Raw genomic sequence first — 23,300 nt, 5'->3', positions numbered from 1 at the left:
GTCCACCGAGGCTGAAGATGGTGGGATTACCATACTTTAATGTTCATTTTGTGTATACAGAATCATATTTAAACGATTTATAATAAACATGTTAATGCATCCATATATGTCGCATGCCTTATCGAGTCTTTTGGGCATTTTCTTTGGGTAGTTATGGTTTATTGATAAAGTCATGTCACCCCCGCGGATCACACAACGTGCGCCCTCCAGACGCGGAAGCGAATCGCAGCTGTCAAACAGATTTGATTGTAAATCGGACTCAGCACTACTCTAACGGGAAAACATCACTTAGCTGTGCTTCACAATGGATTCCCCACGTTGGCTGCCTCTTGAGTCAAACCCAGAAGTATGTTTTCCTGGTTTCCTTCAGAACATGTTGTTTTATCGAAGTTATTCATTCTCAAACATGTGAGAGGCAGCTAACTTGAAGCTATCAGAGAGAACAAAAGCTAAAGCCGTTGTCGCCGCTTTGCTAACCCAACAACATTTTCATTAACGTTTTCCATTTGTGTCTTCTCATTTCAGGTCATGACTAAAGTAAGTGTTTTCTTTTTATATTTTCCGTAAAACACGATAGAGTAGTCAAAGCAAATAACCAAACCGGTTCGGAGAGCTGCAAGGCCTACTCAGCAGCGGTGTTGCACCTAATGTTATTGTTAAAAGGTTCATATTACATAATATGATGTAATAATGTCATGTAAACAGGCTGACAGGAAACAAGAGTGAAGAAATCTGATAAATTTAAAGTTTTGTCAACTTGCCCTGCTTCTAATTTTAAGACGTTCAGTCATTTTCCTCATGCTTTTCATCCAACTTTCCAGCTGTTTCAGTCTGCAGATAGTGCGGTGTGTTTGATGTCATTCGCAGGACGCACACTAGATGATTACGTTACACATTTATTTTTATTGCACAGGTTCCTACAGCTAAGAGTATTATGTAGCATAAATTAAATGGTGTTTTATTGATACAGATTAATTAATGTCGTTCAAGTGTGTAACTACTCAAAAGTGGGCGTGAATATGAAAATAAATCAAATTTTGGGCGCATAGACGCAGATGATATAGTAATGGATTACCGGTTTGTAGTCGAGATTTTGAGTGAACTCTGATATTGTAGGATACTGTAGTTTGTTTGTTTGTTTGGGGGGGGTAACCAAAAAACTATTTTTAAATTGTTCTTAACACTTGTTTAATACAAACATCAAACAGAATCGCAACTGCATCCTCCAAGCACGAATCATCATCCTTCTAAATAATTTTTCACCAAATATTAAACATTATACACTTCATGAAGGCAACTCTTTTTTTTTATTTATCACTTTTTTAGTTTTTTGCTGATAGACTGATTGACTGTTTTAGCTGCAGAAGGTGTCATTTAGCAATTGAGTGTTTGGTTGAAATAAATAATGAAGGAAATTTGTATTTTCTCCACAAAGTGTCAAAAATACTTTCCTGAAAACGGTGTTACTGTAAAAAGTGCTTCTTATTATGTTGCTATTCTATTAACAGTTTTAGTTTTCAAGTTTAAATTCCTGACATACAATGGCATAATGTTTAATTCTATACCAGTTAAATTACATTGAATTGTCAAAAGTCGAATGTTACAGAAACATATCCTTTTAGGTAGAAATCTAATTTTCAGATGGTAATTAGGAGCCAGCTATTGTATTTATTTTAGATTTAAAATGTCTAAGTTTATTTTGATCTGCATGAATTTGCACTCCGCTTGTGTGTAGTTTGTTAGCTGTCTGGGTATGAAGCCAACCTGGCAGTTTGGGGATGTGTATGGATTGGATCCGGAGCTTCTCAGCATGGTACCAAGACCAGTGTGTGCGGTGCTACTCCTCTTTCCAGTGACAGAGAAGGTACCTGTTATAAGTCACGTATTTTCATTATCCATATGTCAACTTTACATCTGGTTAGGAAACACTGTTAAACTGATTTTCTCTCATCTGTCATGTCTGTCTAGTATGAGGCATTTAAACAAGAAGAGGAGGAGAAGCTCAAAGATCAGCCTCAGGTTTCTCCAGACATCTACTTCATTAAGCAAACTATTGGAAACGCTTGTGGAACAATAGGATTAATTCACGCTGTGGCAAACAACCAGGCACATCTGGAATTTGGTGAGTTTTCATTATATTTTTTATTGAGGTTACTTTAATGATCATTTAGCTTTATTTAGACAGTTTTTTTTTTCTATAGCCATCTATCTTGTTTGGTTTTTGATGAACTAATGTGCAAGACCCTATGCGTGTATATCAGTGAAGTTGGTGTTGCTAGGTGCCTGTTACATGCATAAGAGCGGCAGAATATTAGAAACACCATCAACACTATCCAGCGTGCCCAAATAATAAACCAAATGACCTTGGTACAAAACCTATAACAACTTATACACCTGTATGTCAGTGTCAAAATCCATTCAGCAGCTACTTATTAGGTATCTTGCTAGTGCCAGATTGGATCCATTTTGCCTTTGGAAATGACTTAATTCTTTATAGCACAGATTCAAAAAGTTGCTGGAAACATTCCTCAGCTATTTTGATCCACGTTGACGTGATGGCATCAAACAGTTGCTGCACATTTGTCAATGGTATGTCCATTAAACCAGTCTCCTGTTCTAAATGTTCACTATCGGATTGAGACCTGGTGACTGTGATGTCACTGTCATTGATGTCATTTGAGTACAGTTAATTCATTGACATGTTTGATGATTTGAGCCTCGTGACACTGTCTGTTATCCTGCTGAAAGCAGCAATCAGAAGATGGGCACATTGTAGTCATTAAGGGATGGGCATGGTTAGCAACAATACTCAGGTAGCTGTGGTGTTTAAATGATACATAGTTGGTACAAAGTGGCCCAAAGAGTGCCAAGGTTATATCACCCACACCATTACATCACCAGCTTGGATGGATCCATTCTCTTATGTTGTTTACAACAAATTCTGACCTTACCATGTGATCTCTGTAAACCCTAGAGATGTTTTTCTTTGAAAATCCTAATAGATCAGCAGTCTGTGAAAACCTCAACAGCAGCCATGTCACATTTGTTCTGATGCATTGTTTGAACTTCAGCAGGTTGTCCTGACCATGTCTGCATGGTTAAATGCACTGAGTTGCTGCTTAAATATTTGTGTTAATGAGCAATTGAACAGCCGTGCGTATCAGAGTGGTTGTTGAGTTTATGGGCATGTTGAAGTTGACTTCTCTCATTATCTCATTTCACTCCATTATACAGGTGTACCTAATAAAGACGTCACTAAGTATAAATCTAATTTTGTGTTTGCTTTAAGTCAGTTTTTTTAGGTTCTATTAAGTGTTTTTCTTTCTTTCAGAACCTGATTCTCCTCTTAAGAAATTTCTTGAACAAACATCTAAAATGACCCCGGAGGAAAGGGCAACCTTCCTGGAAAAAGACGAGGTTGGAAAAGTATCTTTATTAAGAACAGGGTGACAAAGTTTTCATCACGTGTGAAGGACAGTACTAAGAATTGTGTAACCAACTTGTCACAAGAGGGCATTGTCATACTTGTGCTTGCTACCGCTTTTGCAATGTAATAGTACAAAGTCATAAAAAATTATTTCACAAACCAGGAAAAAGGAAACCATAACAAGATCAATGCAAAAATGTGCATCATTCAAATGACCCTGAAATATACAACAGAGGAAACATTCAGCCTGTTTTCCTGTTTTCTCTTCCAGAGTATACGTGTTACACATGAATCCAGTGCGCAGGAAGGACAGACTGAGGTGTCTTTTTGATTTTTAACTCTGTGTTATCTCAAGTTTTTTTTGCATGATTTGTGTTGAACTTAATGCACTTTAACATTTGCTTCTTGTCTGTTGTAGGCCCCAAGTTTAGACGAGAAAGTGAATCTGCATTTTATAGCTTTTGTGAATGTTGGAGGGCACTTATATGAACTGGGTGAGTTAGCCACAAAGCAAAAGTGCGCTTATAGAAAATATTTGGTAGAATTTGTCACATTGTTGATGGTCATTACAATCATTACAACATTTAGTACTAGAAGACTGGAAGCACATTTTTTTTAAACCTACATGATTAACTTTTTCTTCCAATACCTAGATGGCCGTAAGCCTTTCCCTATTGCCCATGGAAAAACCTCAGAGGATACTTTCCTTGAGGTGAGACAACCAAATAAAACTGAGATGGTCTTAATAATACTGCCATAAGCTTGCCTACATTCAATCATTGTCTTCCTTTTTCTAGGATGCTATAGAGGTTTGCAAAGTCTTTATGGCTCGCGACCCTCAGGAGGTTCGTTTCACCATCATTGCCCTCTCCAAAGATTCATACTGAGGAAACTACTCTGTTTTTCCTCTGACCCTAGAAAACAAAGACAACATTACTGCCAAACATTCTGAAGTGCTGACTTTATTTAATTTTTCTTTCAAAATGCTATAGCAAGTCGATGTGTGAAGAAAATAAAATGTCAGGGATATCCTTGTAAAGTAATTTCCCCTTGTGTTCTACATAGTTGTTAAATTAATTCTAAAGCAAACAGAGTGCTGCTTGTCAATAAAGGTATTTCTCACTGAGATCTGAATTTTCCAGCTCGCCTCTGCTGACATCTCTAAATGTCATACAGGTATTAGCTGTATGGTCTCGACATTGCACTACGGTTTGTTTACTTAATTTTTGGCCTTTTAGTGAAGAAGGAAATGTTAAAAATTTCTACATCACTGAGGAAAGTTAACTTTTTTTACTCAGACTTCAATGACACATACTGTATGTAGTGATTTGTTTTAAATGAGATGTCTAATCACATGCTCAACACAAGCTGAAGAAACACATTTGCAAGCTATTTCATTCATAGCTTTGAGGGGGGAAAATAGGCCTAATGTTGTTGGATGCAGTAATGATGTTGAAGTGAGGCTCACTAAACACGCAGACTATACAGCTGGAAATCTGTGTGGAAGATGCCTAGATTTTTGTAATAAGAAATATGTCAAATAAATGAAAAATTTATTAAGCTCTTCTTTTGTGGATACTTTTTCCTGTTGCAAAACCATTAGCTTTTTACCTTCATCCTGAAAAAAGGAGTTTTTACAGGACTCCATAAAGTCCATTGAAAAGCAAAGTAACCACTTAAAACTTCCATAGGGGTCAAAAGGGTACATAGCAGCCAGGTGCTGCTAATCAAATGCACTTATTCATTTATTATTAGAAAGAGTGAGTGTCTTTATAAATGCAGAAGTTTTGGCAGTTTGCTGGTCTGGAGAATTTAGGTATGTGTTAACACAATACCACAATCTTCCCAGAAGTGGACATCCCAGCAAATTCACCTCAAGGTTAGGCTGTGCAATGCTTAGAGAAAATGCAATAAACCCCCTATATGTTTAACTGTGACAGTATGATTAAAAAAAGACTGAACAAATATTGGTTGCTTGAAAGGGTTTCCAGGAGATAAGGATGTCTCATATCTCTAAAATGAGCATGGCAGAATGATTTACACCTGAACAAAACACAAGATTTGGAACAGTGTTTTTTGGACATATGAGACCAAAATAACCCGATATTTCTTGAAAACCAAACAGCACATCAGCAGATGCCTCATACAAACTGTCAGCACGGTGATGGAGGACTTGTTTTGCTATAGGACCTGGTATTTTCCAAGTCATTGAATTGACCATGAAATTTCTTTTATACCAAATATTCTACATGGTTGTAAAGGAGAGTGGGGAAAACTCCAATGAATTATACAGAAACTGATCACATCAAATTATTGCTACTAAAGGTGGTTCTACAAGCTACTGACTCATGCTTCATTTTTCACAGAACTGCAGATAATGTTGTAGCACATAGCCTCTTCCCTACAAGTTCCAAAAACAAAAAAGCCCAGTTGATTGAAATGTAATCAGTAAGTTGTTCTAAAAGTTGCAAACCAAATCCCACTCATTTTAATGGATCGGCATGCTGTTGTTTCGCAATGAAGTTTGAAACCCTCTAGTAAAGCATGTGCTCAGGTCTTGGAATACCCCTTAATCACCGCTTGGCGGTGGTGCAGGAAAAGAACGTTATTTTAAAGGTAGCGCCGAACTCCTGCAATTACATAAGTTTTATCCATAGACTCAAAGTTTTTTTTTCCCGCAACATTTTTGTGTTTGGAGACCAGACGTCAACCGACCTCACATTTTCTTTCAGGATATTTGTAGTCCGACAGAATTTAATGGCTTACCTCAGTATACACTTACACTAACGTGCATCTGGCCCAAACCAGGAGTCCAAATACCTTTCTTGGGGGGGCTAACAGCGAATTCAACCGTGTGTTTCAACTGGAATCCGCTCAAGGACCTGTGGGTGGTCCCCGGACCCGGGTTTGGAGACACTCCCGCTGCAGACTCTAACTCATGCAGCTCTAAAACTTGAGGTGAAAAACTGTCTTTCGTGTGAGTGCTGCAAGAGGTGAGCTCAGCGCGTCTTCAAACACTCAATCGCTGCGTAAAAAAGGTGGAGTGTGTAAACCCGCTGCCAAAAGGACACAAAGCACAGGTGTGTCGGATGAAAGAAAAGGTAAGCAGTCGCAAGATGATGCACACTGTTACACCTTGCATTCATTTACGAATGAGCAGGTGGGAAAGAACAATAGGAGGCATATTTGATGAATGACTGAGAGTTCACCTGTGTGCACTTTTATGTAGGTTGATCGAGTTTGCTTGCTTCAGCTGGCTCACATTTATGTGGACCTTTTATATGCGGGCTGCTAAGACTTTACCCGCCGGTGAAGCTCGGATAATAAGTTCTTATGATGGAGTGGCGTGAGCAGTCTTCAGTCAGCTGCGAGGAAGCCTACTCGGAGGCGCAGAGATGGATTGAGGTGAGTAAAAACACACACACATACACATACATACATACACACATATATATATATATATATATATATATATATTTCAGAACTTTCTTTACTTCTTTTCTTTGCTGTCCTCAGTAGAATTAACAGGTAAGGCAGTCTATAAGTAAAAGTTAAGGACTGTCAGTTGCTAGTGAAAAAGATCTGTTATTTGTATATCTTTTTAATTTTATAGTTATGTTTTTGGCGGAGTTTGACCTTCCAATACATACATGCTTGAGAAATTCTTTATGACTGTGAACTGCTTTAACCGCCAGCACCCAAGTTCCAAATGATAATAGCCCTGACTCAAAGATCCATACAGGCATGTGTCACCTTTTGACCTCACGTCTCAAGTTACCCAGCCATCAATCTTCTCTTTTGAAAGATGAATCACACAATTCTTAGCACTTATCTCTTTTCTCTTCACAGAACAGGTAGGTGGGTCTGACCCCAGTCATCACTGTTGCTGGCTGATACTTCTGATGTCAGATCTTGCCTAGACCTGTTTTTTTTTTTTTTTTCATTTACCTTTGCCTTCGAGGCTTCAGTTGCTGCAGGTAGAGAGGAAAACCCAAAAGAGCAATTAGGAAAATCTTCTATGACTGATCCAAGCTATTATGTAACTGTGGATTAACTCCGATTCATAACAAATGACTGAAATTTTGGGTTTATGGTGCTTACACAAAATTACATGTTAGCAATGAATCCAAGCATTCGTATTTTGTGCTGCATATTATGATTATGACCAATTCTGAAAGTGAGCAATATACAATAGAGGTTTTGACAAGAGGGTTCTTTTCTGAAGCTGAAAAAGTGTTTTACAGTAATTTCCCCCTCTCTTGTGGTAGCCTTCAAATTTTAAAATAGCTGCCAACAGAAAAAAAACTCCAGCTGTTCCATTTCATTCCTAAAATGTCATATTCTCTAAAGTTTCCACTCCAACTCGCGCCAGACTGGCGCTTTTTTTCCCTATTCTCATAACAAGCGGGTGAAATTATGTGTCCTCATCTTGCAAATTCTCTTCCCAGCAGGGCTGCATGAAACTGCTGCATGGCCCTAACTAAACAAATATTGTTCTTATTTCATGAGGGTGAATCTGAATGCTTTCAATGTGACATCAGTGTCTCTCACACTTGCACACTGGCCCATTGTAGTGGCTTTGCTCATGGAGTGAGGTGGGGGCATGATGGTCTGCAGGGAGGGACTTTAGGGAGGGTGAGCAGAAAGCTGAACAAATGGGTGAAGGCAATGGGGGTAATATTTTTGAAAGAATAAGACTAAGAACTATTCTGCAATACAAGAACAATCAGCTACTTAGTACCATCAGAGAGGAAAGGTTTCTCTTCAAAGAGATCCCCCCCTCACTTCTTGGATTCAGCCACTGAATGATTAACAAGCTGCTTGGCTTCACAGCACTTTAAACAGAGGCATGTGTGCGTGGCGAGGTTGGTGGTGTTGTTAAAAACTAGACTAAATGGTCTGGAGCCTGTCACATGGACACATTCCTGCATTAGCTTCCATGGCTGTGAACATAGCCCCCTCGAAGCTGGCAGGCTGTCAGCGCAGGGCGATGCGTCCTACAACCACAGGGCCCAGTGGAATAATGGAGGTCCTCTTTAATTAAATAGAAAGGCTTCAAGTGTGATTGGTGGGACAATTGAGAAGAAGTGGCTGTGTTTATATTTACAGGTCAGAAGATCATGTATATGGCTGGTCCGACAATAAACAATCCGCTATGAATAATAACTTGGCAATTAGTAATATAATAAAATCATTAAGTCTTAGATCTGTGTTTCACTAACGGTGCCGAAGCAAGCAAAGATGTCAGACACATGGCAGCATCTTTTCCGCCACCTCTTTTGTTTACGTTGTCATTAATAAGACTGAATTTTTCAAAGAGCCTGCTCTCAGAACAGTTCTAGGTGGGGTTTCCCAGTAGCTATTGGTCCATGTGAAGCTCATGTTAACATCGCACTCTTTATTCTGTATAACATTTCAACTCTCAATGCTGTGTGTTTGTGTGTGTGTGTGTGGTTAGTATAAAAAATGCTGCATTGTGTTTCTCAAAAAAACAAAGTGGAACAAAGCAAAAGGTCAAAGGTAACATAATACTGCAGATATTGTGAAGTTTTGTTACTTATCTGGTTACAGTTGTGTAATACTGAACCAAAACTAAGCCCTTTATAGTTTCTTGTCCCATCTACCATAGTAACATGTGTAAGCAATGTAACTTAATTCTACTTTTCTGGAGATTTTCCACATGCACTCACTGGCCACTTTGTTAGGTACACCTGTTCAACTGCTTGTTAGTTCAAACCTCTAATCAGCCACATGGCAGCAACTTAGTGCATTGTTTTTCTTGCAGATATGATAAGCATCAGAATGGGGGAGGAAGGTGATTTAAGTGACTTTGAGTGTGGCATGGTTGCTGGTGCCAGAAGGGCTGGAATATTTTAGAAAATGATAATAAACTGGGATCTTCCTGCACAACCATCTCTAGGGTTACAGAGAATGGTCCAAAAGAAAGAAAGGATCCAGGAAGAGGCAGGAGGATATGGCAAGACCGCTTCAAGCTGATAGGAAGCCAACAGGAACTCAAATAGCCAGTTGTTACAACCAGGCGACGCAGAAGTGCACGACACATAGAGCCTTTAAACACACGAGCTGCAACAGCAGCAGATCACACCAGGTGCCACTTCTCTCATTGAAGAACAGAAAGCTGAAGCTACAGTTTACACAGACTCACCAAAATTGGAAGACAAGTGAAGACTGGAAAACCGTTGCCTGGTCTGATGATTCTCATCTTCCTCAGCAGCATTTAGTTTGGAGGATCAGAATTTGTTGTAAACAATATGAAAACATAACCCTGCCTCATATCAACAGTTCAAGCTGGTGATGGTGTTAGTATACTGGGAAGCTCATCTTGTAACCGGAAGGTTGCCGGTTCGATCCAAAGCTCTGTCTGTCTCAGTCATTGTGTCCTTGGGCAAGACACTTCACCTACCGCCTACTGGTGATGGCCAGAGGGGCCGATGGCGCAATATGGCAGCCTCGCTTCTGTCAGTCTGCCCCAGGGCAGCTGTGGCTACAACCGTAGCTTGCCTCCACCAGTGTGTGAATGCGAGAGTGAATGAATAGTGGAATTGTAAAGCGCATTGAGGGTCTCGAAAAGCGCTATATAAAAATGCAATCCATTATTATGTTCTTGTCTCACCTTGGGCCTTTAGTACCAACTGTGGCCTGCAACCACATTGCAGCAGTTCTGAAGCCAAAGAGGTTCAACCAAGAATTAGCAAGGTGTACCTAGCAGTGTCTGGTGAGTGTAGGAGGGATTTGATTGTTATTTACCTTTTAATCACCTGTTTATTTTCTGTAAATGTTTTTGTTAAGTGCAGCAAAAGTTTGAAAAATCTCTCTTATAGTAGAGCAAGTTGTCCAAGTTGAGGTCATTGGGGTGTGGGTTTTGTTAGCCAGCTAAATATAATATTGCAAAATGTTACAATTATAAATGCAATGGATAAAAAAGGACACATTTTTGGAAAAGAAGTATCTATTCAAATACTTTCCTCAATTATTTCATACAAAGACTGATTTGGAAAGAATTTCACAATTAACAAATCCAGAAAGGAATATTATTAGATATGCTTTTATTCCATGTGGGGTTTGAGACATTTTGCAGCCATCCACATAAAATAAGTAAAATAAGAAGGTTATGAAATGCTATCTGATACCAGCTAATCCACACAACATGCTACGACAGATTTTCCTTGACTTTTTGTGTGCAAACTTTTCCTTATATACCGGTAAGTGTTATGTAGGGTCATTACCTTTTCTACAAATTTTTTTTTTTCAATGTTGCCAAGTTTGAATGAATCCCCCCTCCCCGTGACCTATGCTGCTGTGTTGTTTTTCATACCAAAAGCTGTGTTGTGCAATTGATGATTAGTCACTTCGCTGTAGCCTCACTCGGGGTTTTGACTGTTTTGACAGAAACCAATTAGAAACGAGGCCGCATGCTTTCAGACGTACTCATGTGAGACCAGCCCTCAAACAAGACAACATTCCCTTGCAGTTACATGTTGATGTACTCCTATTATTCCAGGATGCTGATTGTGTTATTACTAAGTGCTTCCACAGTAGTGTCTTTCCCTTGAGTCCAAACCTTGAAATATTTGGATATGGTCCCAGTTTCCCTCTGATGACCCATACCTCAATGTGCTGCAGAAGAAACAAAGAATTTCAGGAACAATTAGTGGCCAGAGGGGCTGCATCCGCACAAACCTTGAATACAGAGTTGCCTCAGTGCCCTGCATGAATAAACAATAACTGCGGTCATGGATGCAGAGTCTCTGAATATTTGGCCTCTACCACAGATAATGGTTCACTCCAATAATAATAATGAATTTCACACGACCCTTCCACAGCCCAGAGTAAACTTTGGTCACATTTTGGTGGAAGCTGGAAGGTGAAGGTGGGTGCGCATGAAGGCAAGCTGTTTTTGAAATGCCTGCTCCGGCTTAAACCTCCCTGTTAAATCAGAGCGGCAGTATGTTGGTGCAGATTAGAGTTTTTTATCCCACATGGCAGGTTGGACAGGAGAGGGAGGGCACAGCAGGACTGGATCTAAGTGCAGTTAACACCTCTAATGATGACTGTAGAGGATAGAATTATGCCAATGCTTCCAGCTTTGTGTTAATTCCAGGTCGGCTCCCATTTTTAGCCTTGAAGTTATTATTGGAATCATTTTGTTGGTTGATTAGCCGATAGAACTCTGAAAAGAACGTTTAACGAAAAATAAATAAAGGGACACTTTTAGGAAAGACCCAAATTAGATGGAATCATATTTCCGATAATGTTCCCACATGTAGTGTTTGTTTGCATGCATGCAAATCCCAGCTGTGTGTATAGAACAGTAGGGGTCAGGATTTCATATGCCAACTGCAGCAGCTGGCTGACTGCTCTCTGTCTGCTGCAGGGGTTGTTTGCTCTCCGTGTGATTTTGTGTTTGTGTCTACATGTCTGTAGCTTTGCATATCTGTGTGCTGGTTTCGTGTTCTCAGTGTCTGGTTCTGATTGTATTTTGGTCAATGAAAGAGGAGCAGGCCAAGATCTCAGTGTATTATGTAAACAAAACATGTATTTCCCAAACAGCAGCACAATCACATATGCAGAATGGCTTCCTCCTACTAGTGTGAGAACCTTAATCTTTATTCATCTATTACACCATGGTCTAATACTTTTGGAATGATGGGTATTTGAGGCTTTGGGCATCTCAGCTTACCTAGGGTGTGTTTTGGGGTGTAGCACAATCTGTTGGCAAGGAATAATAGTGGCATCCAGCCAGTCTCTATAATTGTTTCTGTTTCTCCTGTCATCCTAAAAATGTTTGCCTGTACTTAACTATAGTAGTAATTGTCCCAGCTTTTGTTCCTTTCTGTGGGACAAAGGAAGTCAGACAAAAGGCTTGGAACAAGGAACATCTGATCAATCAGTCAGCGAGACTCGTCCAACGTGTTTTTGCTTTCTGTGAGAGTGCGTGCATTTATGTTTTGGCTCATGCCAGCTGCACCCACCAGTATTATTCTTGTAGTTCAATGTGTCAGCTCACCCTCCCTCTTGGTGATTTAAGTTACAGTAATGTGCAAAGGTCTTGAATCAGCCTCCGTTTCTTTATATTTTGCTGGAAAAATGTAAATAGCTGTAGCAATTTATCAAAGCACGTCCAAACATACATGGAAATACCGTATATAAGGCAAAAACAGACTTGGTTTAATTCTATTTTACAATTTGGCTTCTTGAACTTTGGCCTTCCATTGAAACCAGTTCTGATGAGGATTCAGTGAAAAGTAGATGGATCATCTGAAGGGTCAGATGTGTTTCTCAGGTTATTTTAGAAAGCCTGGAAACTATTGCTCAAGACCTCTTAAAAAAAGTGTTTTACAGTGTGCATGCTCCCACAGTAAAAAAAAAAAAAAATACTATGAGGTTGCCATTGTAGTCATAACCTCTGCCAGAGAGGATAGCACTGCTTTTTGTTTCAACTCTTCAGGGATTGCTTAAAAACTGAGCACAATGTGTTGGAACGTTAGGCCACTGGCAAAGAAACACTTAATTTAAAAAGTCCTTTCTGCTTTGGAAAATAGAGGAGGATATTTTTGTCCAGTTGTTTTTACTTGTCCTGCAGTGCACTTACCACATTGCAAAAGTTCTATGAATACATGTATAATTGTCTAATGTGTTTTGATGTACATGCAAATTAAAAAAAAAAAAATTCCACAATCCTGATACCAGAAAGGTTGGGATGCTGTGCAAAAAGTAAATAGAAACAGAAACCTTACAATGGTAAACTGCATACTACATCTATTACAGCAGTATGGCTTCATAGTAGAAGAGTCCAGGTGCTGCACTGGCCTGCCTACAGTGCAGACGTTTCACCAACTGAAAACATTTAGAGCACCAGATCCAGGAAGATCCAGGGCTCTTGAACGGCTAGAATCCTGTGTCAGACAATAATGGGACAACATTCCTCTCCCAAAAGTTCAGCATCTGGTTTCCTCGGTTCCCAGATGTTTACAGACTGTTGATAAAAGAAAAGCGGATGCTACATAGTGGTAAACGTGGCCCTGTCCTAACTTTTTTTTAAGACATGTTGCTGCCATTCAATTTAAAATGAGTTAGTATTTCTCTTAAAATGGTACATCTCCGTTAAAAATATTTGACATGTTGTTGTGAATAAAATGTGATTTTATTAAAATGGCATTCATTGCATTCTGTTTTTATTTACATTTTACACAGCAAATAAACCATGTGGAATTGGGGTTATAACATATTGACTGTAAAGGATTGTGCAGAGCTGCTCTGCTTTCAAAGATAACTGGATACAGGAGCCGGATACAATCACAGGTACTGACTGGTGTGTTAGTCTGACAAACTTAGACTGGTTAGTAACATAAAAAAGCTATTATTGGAAGTTCAGAATGCATTAATGAAAAGCTACAACAAGCAGATACAAAATATAATTAGTGTTATGTTTAAAATCAAGGATGCAAATGTGCATGAGTTTAAATGCATAAGGCTGCACGACATGCGTGCGGTGTGTTTGTCTGCGTAATGGCTCTTGGTGTTCCTGCAGCGGTGGTTTTAGATCATGGGAAAGGCATGAGGCTATAACAAAGTGCTGTGTTCCTCCCGTACTCCAGATGCTGCCATAGCTTTGTGGTTCAGGCAGTCTGACTCCAGCACAGTTTTAGCACAGCTCTCCGGTTTACCAGCAGCTTTTGGCATTAAAGTGAGAAGACATGAGGTACTTGTGAGCTCCTGAGGAATACCTGAAGAACTGTGCACGGCTCTCTCCCCGCAGAGACAGCGTAGGAACTCGAGAGGAAATACCTCTGACTTCCTCTGCTACTGTTCTCAACATCCTACCTTTCTTCTCCAGGCTCTCCACCCTATTTCACACATATAACACCCCACCCCCCCTCACCTCCCGCCTCCTCTCCTCATCCAACCCTGATTGCTCTGTTATGTTTTTTGTTTTTTGTTTTTTTTGTATCACTTTTTTTCCTCTTTTTTTTTCCCCCCAGGCAGTAACGAAGAAAAAATTTGGGAGCAAGGACTTCCGATCTGCGCTGGAGAATGGCGTTCTTCTGTGTGAGTAAGTACTCTGCTTTTCCCAGGCACCTCTCGTAAGCCACTCATTCATAAGGAATCCCTCCGCTCTCCTTCAGGTCTGCGCACCGACGTAAGTGTTACTGATGTTTCCCAGGCAGACCCCCTGCTGGGTCACTGTTTGTTTGTTAGTCACATGAAGTGAGCCTGTGTTTTGAGACAGCACAATAGTGACTCTATTATGTAGTTATTTGATGTTTTCTTTGTCAGCTCTTTCCCCTGTGGTCCTGTTTGAGAATATGAAATGTGATCTATTTCAATAGGAGCTGTGTTGTGTGTTTGACAGATGTTACAGATCTGTGGATCGGGCAGAGCGCCATCGTTACTTTAATGAGAGCTGTGTGAGAAGCTGTGTAGTGAATGGAAAGAGCTCCAGCTGAAACCGCACTGGAGAATCAGGGCACCCCGCTTTCTCATTAGCATGGGTACATCAACGGGTACATACATTTTTGATGAGTTGGAGGAACAAATTTATCTGTCCGGGACTGGCTTGTGTGTTCATTCACTAACTGCTCTTCTTAGAGTTGTGGGTTTGTGGCTTTTTCTCAGATTAGGGCTCTGTGTGTGAGGGCTAGCCTCATGTCCCTTCATGTGTCTGCTTGTGGGCAGCACTGCTAAATGGGCACATCACTGATGTGATTTGCTCGGATCAGCAGGAAGCCGTAATTACCAGCAGGCCATGCAGAATCTTCCACACTCTATTGGCATTGGTTCAGAGAAGAAGCCATTCATTCTGCTGATTTGATCCTGACTCGTCTGTTTGCCTGATGTCAGAGAACTACACGGACACTCTCACTCACGGGCTGTCTGTGTTTTCTCAACACAAGGAAGAGGAAGACAGATTAAAATCGCTTTCACCTAGCAACGCTGCCTCCCTTCCCATTGTGTTTTGGTTATCGGAGTTTCTCGCTTGGAAAAGAATGTTTTGCGTGGATCGCAGACATGTTTATATCCTACTTCACTTAAAGTGTGTGTTATCTCGTAACGTTCCATTGTTTCATGCTAAATGAGTAATGTGAACCCAAATGGCCCTTTGCATTCTTTCTTTACATCTATTGTGAGCCCATGCTAAGCCTTATACCAGTCCATCCGCTCCCAGCCCGCAGAGTAAACAAATTATTTTGCCTCATGTTGAGCTTTTAATGTGTTATTTTTCTTTAATCAAGCAGTGGGGGTTGTAGTCACACCTTTTTATTGCTTTGGATTACATTTTATAGGGATTTTTATTAATCAGTCATGCAGAATAATAAAACCAACTGCACAGTATTGCATAGTTTCATGCTTACCCCCACATGGATCATCTGTGGGTGTCTCTTACTCTCTGGCACTGGGATGTTTGCTAATAATTCGAATGAACAGTCAGCTTGGAAGTTTGGAGATCTGGTAAACACCCTTTGCTCTTGGTAGAGGTTCTCAGCAGTTTGTGCAGCATGGTTATAACAGAGCTGGGGGAGACCACTTCCTTTGAGGAGTGCACCTGTCAAAGTAACATCCATATAAATTGCAAGGTTTTCTAGCTGAAAACTGAATTTAAGCTAGATGCTCAGTATTCCTCAGTTGACCTGTCAGTCATGTTAATGTAGCTCCCTGGTATATAAAGCATATGATCTTTATATTAAGTAGTAATGAATATAGGATTTAGTTGCAGTCTGCAGTCCTTGTACTTTGAGTATATTTGATTGCAAAATATTCTATAATTTAAACCGTGAAAGGAAGACTTTTTAAACGGGAAGCATGACTTGTAAATACCTCTAACAGAATAATTTTACTGTGTGGTAGTTCTTTTTTTTCCGACCAGATCTCTGAGGCACAATAAACTATGGTCATCTTATGAAGCCTTTAGTCCAGTTGGTCAAGCTGTTTGTTTTTTTTTCTGCCTTGGGTGTTTGGTTAACACCAGAAATCCACCATCTATCTTACTTACTGTTTTCTGAGGCTGATTCAAGGTTTGTTTGGGGTTGTTTCAGTGTTGGAGGGTATATTTTAGGAGCAGTGTGCCTGGTGTGTTTACATCACGGTTGCAGCAGTGGCGATTTGCTAAACTGAAGCCAGGTGGCTACCATTAAACAAAGTCGTAAACACACAACACTAAGACTTTGCAACACATTTTATTCGTTCCCTCGCACTTAAAGCAGGCTAGCCAATAACCAACTCCTTTCACTCACCGTCTCCCTTCCCCTCGTCCTCTCCCTCTCTTTTGCTCACAGACTGATTAACAAGATCAAGCCTGGTGTTGTCAAGAGGGTTAACAGACTGCCTACTCCTATTGCTGGACTGGTAAGTTTTTCCCCCTTATTGTTTAGTCTCAATCTTATTGTATTTAAAAGCTGTACTCAGACATATCCTTTAAATACAATAAGAGCTCATCTTTATTTTGATCATAGTTTTGTCTCTCGTTATTGCATTTTTTGGGGGGGGATAATTTCTATTGTAGAAATAGTAGTGGGTGTCTTAGATTGGGTGGAGCAGTGTGAGGTGTAGCAGGCAGCAGCAGAGTTTTTGCTCAGTGACTTGTCGCTCCACGTATCCTTCCACGCTATTAAGTTCAATGAACGTGAAGCTGGTTGAAATGCCGCCGGTTCATTTGGTTGCATCATAAATACGGGGACGGCCGTGCTGAAGGCTGTGTTCAATCAAAACCATTACAGACAAAAGGTCTTTGTGTTGGCATGATGATTACAGTTTTGATTGAGTGATAGAATGTTAGACGGGGCCAGATTTGGGGTTTAAAACCAAGCGGCAACCTGCAGAGCAGAAAAACTGAACGCTGAAGTTCAAGAAGCTCCTTTAACGGCCATGTGACGCTGGCTCCAAGAGTCAGTCAATCCCCACAAACCCTCAAGTTTAAAGTTGCAACAGAAATAAACATGTCTTTAGAGTGGTGCAAAAACATCTGTTGTCTCTATGGCTAATTTCGTCCCTCGTGACGACACGACAGAGGATACATTTTTAGAAAACTCATCTGTTTCAGTTGCATTAAGATGTAAATTCAATCTTTGCATCAAATTTAGTATTAAGGAGAAATATGGACGTCCCTTAAAAACCAAATTGACATTAGCATTAAGTATTGGCGTTTTGTCCAGATATACCTGCACTATAAAGTAGGATTTGGGCTTATCCAGGTGATTTCAAGGTTCAAAATAGATCATAGGTGTCAAACTCTGGCCCGCGGGCCAGATTTGGCCCGCAGCCTAATTACATTTGGCCCGCGAATTACTATTACTATTAGAGCGGGCCTACTGGTATTATACAGCTAATATATATATTATTTAGTATTAAGCTTTGCTTGTTCCATATTCAGTTTTTCAGCAAAACGTGTTTTAGTCCATAAGAAAAGATTCATTCTTATATCTGGAGGAATAAATATATTTCAATAAATATTAATGTTAGCCCGCGACTTTGTTCCAGTTTTGAATTTTGGCCCACTGTGTATTTGAGTTTGACACCCCTGAAATAGATTGTTAGTAGAATGAAGATGACTGACCTCTTACCGGGGTGCACCAACATCGCAAGTTATCCTTCGGGCCTTACCTGCTCTGCAGCAGGTTATGTTCGAGATCAGAGATCAGCAGGTATAAAATCTCCACCTACTGACCAAAATGACATCACCATTCCTGGAAGAAAGCTCGGAAAGAAGTGTGATCACTTAGCTTCATTGCTGATCTTACGGTAAGTGAGGCCAGATCATGGAAAGATATCCTGGGTTTGTTTAACTTGCTTTGTAGTACAGGGCCCAGGTCCATTTTCAAAGACAAAAACAGTAAGCCAGTGGCTTGTGTCTTTGGTTATACCAATCTTTGGTACAGTCTATGCTAAATACCTGTTTTTGAATCAGTCGGCCTGGTACTGTTGTCACATTTCAGCTGAGATCTTTTGGGCCTGGCTGGTTTAGCTAACATGGATGTTTTGGGAGCGTCTGCAAACAACTTCTAGGGTAGGTTTAAAAACCTACCTTAAACCCATCCCTCAGCATCTCTCTGTTGTGGGAGTAATTGGGACCAGCTGTCTAGTGGAATTATAGAGAATCCCAACCCTAGCTGAAGCAGAGGGAGTTCATGTGTGTCTATGGGCTCTGCTGACAAGACAGTGACAAGTTAGCAGTGAAATAAGCAGTCTGTAAACAACAAACATGCGCCATCATATAGGCATTTTGACGTAAATCAAATTTCCTGCCAGTTTGTTTTGGACTACTACTGACAGAGCTGGCCGGGCACCTGCTGAGGTAATAAGTTTCTCCTCCATCTGAAGCATTTGTGTGGTATTTCCGAGACCTGGACATAAACCTGAAACCACCTGATCATAAATTCTCTCGCAAATGTGAAGGCTTCTGGTTGGCTCGAGGCTATCAGTGACTGCCAACCACATGGAGAAAAGTGGAAAGTTCTCCAGACGAACATTACTCAGTCTCACTGATGCGAGAATATATTTCCTCTCCAAGTACTCTCACTTTTTCCCCCTATCTCGCGTCTCTTTTAATAGCAATAAGTGTGGTCTTTGGTGGTGTTGTTGTTGTTGGTGGTGGTGGAGGGAGGTGGTTTTTTAGTTGGAAGTTTGCTATTTTCTGAACATTTCTGTGTTTGCCCATTCATCTTCTGTTACACAACTTAGAAATATAGATCTGGAAGAAAAGCCAGAAGCAGTGGACAAAGAGCAAGAGTAACACTATTTTTCTTTTGTTTCTTTTTTCATTTTGCAGAGTAGATACAGCATGATTTGAATCATTTTGTTCCTTGCAAACGTGCCTCATTACCACTCAAATATGAGTATTTTCAACTTTTAGACTTATAAGTGGGGTTTGAGATTTGCTATCTGTGGGATTGTCAGTACTCTAAATCAATACCAGCCTCAAGTTTGGGCAGAGCAAAAAAGACCAAAGAAGGAACGAAGGAGAGAGAGAAAAACCGTAAATCTCCAGTTTTGCAGAATATTTAGCAACATTGGCTCCAGTCTCTGGCCTATTCTTTGCTTTCACTTGTGTCCAGGGGAATGTTTCTCATGTCAGCAAACTCCTCTGACTGTTGCTGAGTGAGATGTGGGTTTGGGCCATGGAAGCCCGGTTCAAGCCTGGTTCTGCTTTTACCAGTGCTTAGCAGGAAGGCGGCAGTTGTGTGGTTGGGCAGCGAACTGCACGAATGTGGGCCTGGATCTGAGGCCCACTGGGGCAAAGCCAGAGGGAGGGAGTTAAGGATGACTCCATCTGCCCACTAAAGTGCAGACCATAAATACACCGTAATTGGCATGTCAGTGGCTGCTCCAGCACACACCAACTCCTTGGTGAGTTGAGGTAGTTGGGAGAGGATGGAGAGGATAAACAGTTTCAGTGGCCTTTAGGGTGTCTTTACTCATCTAAATGTGTAATTGTCTGTGCAATGAACGGTATTTGACCATGTTTTGTTACTGTGTTTGCGTTGTATGCGTGCATGTTATGACTGGATCCGACTTTTGAGACGTGTGGGCCCTTTATTGAGCCCGTTTGAGGAGAGACGGTATTTCAAGTATTCAATCTCCTCTTGGTTTATTGTCACAGGTTTTGAAACTGTGTAGCCTGATATTTTAATCATAACTTTCCTTGTTCTTTAAAGCACTGGAAGGGGTCAGTTGAGGGGAATTATTGTAGACAAAGAGAGCAGTGAAAGAAATGGCGTGGCCATAATGCGACCAGAAGGGATGAAGAAGCTTTCCGTTTCTTGGAGCGAAGTGCTTAAATCAGGATCCTCGAGTTTGCATGAGAGGATTAGAGGCTGCTGGATGGGTACAGCATATTTAGCAGGATTATATGCAGGCACAAGTCAGCATAAAATTCCTTCAACATCATTATCTCTGCATGTTCTGGGACTGATCTATTGGGGGGGCGGGGGCTTTTAGTTTGTTCATAATGCTCTTTGTAGTTAATTAACATACCAAAAGATATAGAACTAGAATTTTATTTGCCTTAATCCCATTTTCTGGGATTGAGTGGGATATATGTTATGAGATCTGCACGTTAACAGTTTAGCATATAAAGTACTGAATAACATTACCAGTTAACTTATTATAACAAATATAGTCACTATTTAGATAATGGACACAGATTACAAACTCAGTTCCTTCTATAGTTAGTTTTGGATGCCACTTTAGTTAATTAAGGCTAAGTAAAGGGATCATGCTAACAGACTCAGTTATCGCTGAATAATTTCTCTAAAGAGATTTTACATATGAATATGTTCATATATGCAACAAAATTGTTGTTTGCACAAATATTCTGGTTTCCATCTGTAGTCTGTTCGTAGGCTTAGTTTTATTGTCCAGTCACTTTTTAGGAGGCTTTGGATGGGCTGATGGGTTACCAGGTTGTATGATGAATAAAGCTGTGTTTCATAATTCATGCCACTGCAGATATTTGCTGCATTTGAAAAAACACCATGATACTTCTCAAACTTTAACCGAATTAGACATTTTCCTGGGAAACAAATAAAATATTAACAATTCCTCACTTCACTGTTGAAAACATGATCTGGGCTGTGTTACACTTCCTTTAAACCATATTTATTGTCTCGTCTTTAAACATAATTTGTAATGCAAGTTTTTAAAATTCCAATCTAACATTCAGAGTGCCTGTACTTGAAAGCTGTCTTGTTGTTTGCCTCACCCTAGTGAGGCAAATTAAAGCAGCTAAAAGTATGCTTTGTTTTTTCTGAAAGGTACATGTTGTACCAATCAGTAACACAAAATGACATGACATTCAACAAGGCCTGTGCATTTTTTTTCTTCTTGAAAACAGACATTGCTGCAGAGTTTTCAAAAAATAGTTTTTGGCCCTATGAGTGGTCCAAGGCAAGCGCCATCTGATTGCATTATATTCAACAGAAAGACGACATCACAATAGCTTAAATCTCAAGTAGTGATCAACTCACACTTAATCAATGTAGATGGAAGATAAAAAGCACCAAAGGCCCTATCTGTCCCTTTAAGCAGCCAGAATCAGTGTTATCTCCTGAGTTACTCAGTCGTATTCGTCACGATATCTCAGTCTGGGAGATTGTGCTATTCTGTACCTCTTGCATACAGTAGGTGAAGTGCTGATGTATGACTTGTAATGGTTGTAGCCTATAAAGCCCATCAAAGTACTGCAGAGGGACAGGCAAAACTGTTAGCTCACATCCACTGGGAGGCGAACTCTCTTCCTCCATTTGCTAATAAGCATGTTTGCCATTTAAATATAGAACTAGCTACCCCTTAATTATTTCAGCCCATGTTGAAACCATGTATGATTACATGAAAGCCCTCATAAGCAGTGCTGTCCCAATGGGAAGTGCAGCCTTACAAACAGGACAGTTGGGATTACAACTGGAAAAGTCACGAGACCGGAAAAGAATGGTGCTTGTGTGGTTGATTTGCTTGAAATGTCTGAGTTGTGTGTATATGTTTGGAGCAAAATGTATTTTTGCTTTCCTGCATCATGCCCACACACCTGTCCAAATCGTGTACGTACACGCAAACCGTAAAGTGATTGACACAATGTACGGGGGAAACAAAAAAAAAAAAGCAGTCCTTCCACTCCCATGTCCTCTGAAGAATCGCTTCAGGGAAATATTTATCCGTTTCTGTCACCCGACTTAAGGTTTCATAGCAACCTAATGTCTCAAAAATACACCACCACCCCACAGATTCCACAGGTATTCTCGAATAAAGGGCTTGGCACAGAGGGGAGGGGACAGTTTCAGGGTGTGAGAAAAGAGTGCAACAGGCAGCGTGCTGCCGCGTGCGTCACTTTTGCTCTCCAGCTCCTGGCTGGGTGGGACTTGTGCAAACCTCTGATGTCATTCTTCCTGGTTTGGCTGTTTTCCCTACCCTAACGCAACCCACAGGTGGCTCTGCTGCTGTCACTCAGCTCTTGTCAGGCTGCCTCCTCCCCCCACCCACTGCATGTGTGTTTGTGTCCTGCCATGGGTCACTTCTTATTTGCTACGCACATGCTCCTCCCAATCCACTTCTGCTCTGTGACATGAACTTTGGAAGCAATCACTTGTAGGTTGTGTCCCTGCCACTGAATTCCTGAGTGATTATTCTTTGCCTCTAAAGGTGGACAGACCTCATCCCTGCTTTGTTCTTTACCCAGGACAACCTTAACGTCTTCCTCAAGGCCTGCGGGAAGCTTGGACTAAAGGAAGCGCAGCTCTTTCACCCCGGAGATCTTCAAGACTTGTCCTCAAGAGTCACAGTCAAGTAAGTTTTAAGCTTTCAGAGCATTGGCACAAACACTTTGATGCCTGTACTCATCATTCACAGACCTGTGATGCAATCATGCAAGAGACAAAAGCCGAGACCCACTCGTGTTTTTGCTTCTTCCTTGATTGAATCAACTTAATCTCCCACAGAGAGGCTGAATGATTCATTGTAGCTTTCACAGATACTGTAAGGGACATGGGTTCTCATGTGAGCCACGATTCAAGCTGCTGTTAAAAAAAGGTCAACTCTATTTTCAGTACATATTTTCTCCTGCTGTTATACACCTGCCGAGGTACATGAGTTTCTTTAAAGTGTGGGAGATCCAACTGTTGATAAAAAAAAAAACACAGTAGTAAGAATGTGTAATCTGATTGTAAAGTATCAGGTCAAATTAATTTCCATTCAATACAAATGTCATGATTCCGGTTGCAAAATCCTAGTCGTGACAGTAACTGAGCACTTACTGGTGCAGGGTATAGATTTTAAAGACTCGTCGTTGCGATTGTTAATTAAAGAGAAGCCTCGCTCATTATCAGTACCCTGCTGCTGTGTTTATTAGTTTTTTCACACAGTTGCT

At 40.5% G+C, this 23,300-nt stretch overlaps 2 protein-coding genes across 12 annotated transcripts in view; both read left to right on the top strand.

Annotated features, from left to right (window-relative positions):
* Window positions 1–181: 181 nt before the first annotated feature.
* uchl3 (ubiquitin carboxyl-terminal esterase L3 (ubiquitin thiolesterase)) lies at window positions 182–4,991 on the top strand. The gene is made up of 8 exons (XM_082508919.1): window positions 182–537; window positions 1,736–1,864; window positions 1,969–2,122; window positions 3,332–3,417; window positions 3,699–3,746; window positions 3,846–3,921; window positions 4,081–4,139; window positions 4,225–4,991. Exons 1-8 carry the CDS (start codon window positions 529–531, stop codon window positions 4,312–4,314), a joined length of 651 nt encoding a protein of 216 aa, XP_082365045.1. The 5' UTR covers window positions 182–528; the 3' UTR covers window positions 4,315–4,991.
* Window positions 4,992–6,009: 1,018 nt separating this feature from the next.
* Window positions 6,010–23,300, top strand: part of LOC309691285 (LIM domain only protein 7-like) — a 50,542-nt gene continuing 33,251 nt past the window's right edge. For 5 of the 11 annotated variants that reach the window (XM_082508905.1, XM_082508907.1, XM_082508913.1 and 2 more), the window contains exons 1-5: window positions 6,013–6,528; window positions 6,657–6,832; window positions 14,431–14,501; window positions 16,723–16,792; window positions 22,614–22,720. In XM_082508905.1, coding sequence (XP_082365031.1) covers window positions 6,761–6,832; window positions 14,431–14,501; window positions 16,723–16,792; window positions 22,614–22,720 — 320 coding nt within the window. In that variant the 5' untranslated portion in view covers window positions 6,013–6,528; window positions 6,657–6,760. Of the gene's footprint in view, window positions 6,529–6,656; window positions 6,833–14,430; window positions 14,502–16,722; window positions 16,793–22,613; window positions 22,721–23,300 lie in introns of all 11 variants that reach the window. The other 6 variants (XM_082508906.1, XM_082508910.1, XM_082508909.1 and 3 more) reach the window with 2 other exon arrangements.

This window comes from Aulonocara stuartgranti (assembly GCF_965226115.1).
Source record: "Aulonocara stuartgranti genome assembly, chromosome: 16".
In the NCBI taxonomy this organism is placed as follows: Eukaryota; Metazoa; Chordata; class Actinopteri; order Cichliformes; family Cichlidae; genus Aulonocara; species Aulonocara stuartgranti.
Note: the sequence above shows the minus strand (reverse complement) of the source record. Positions and strands in the feature narration are given on the sequence as shown.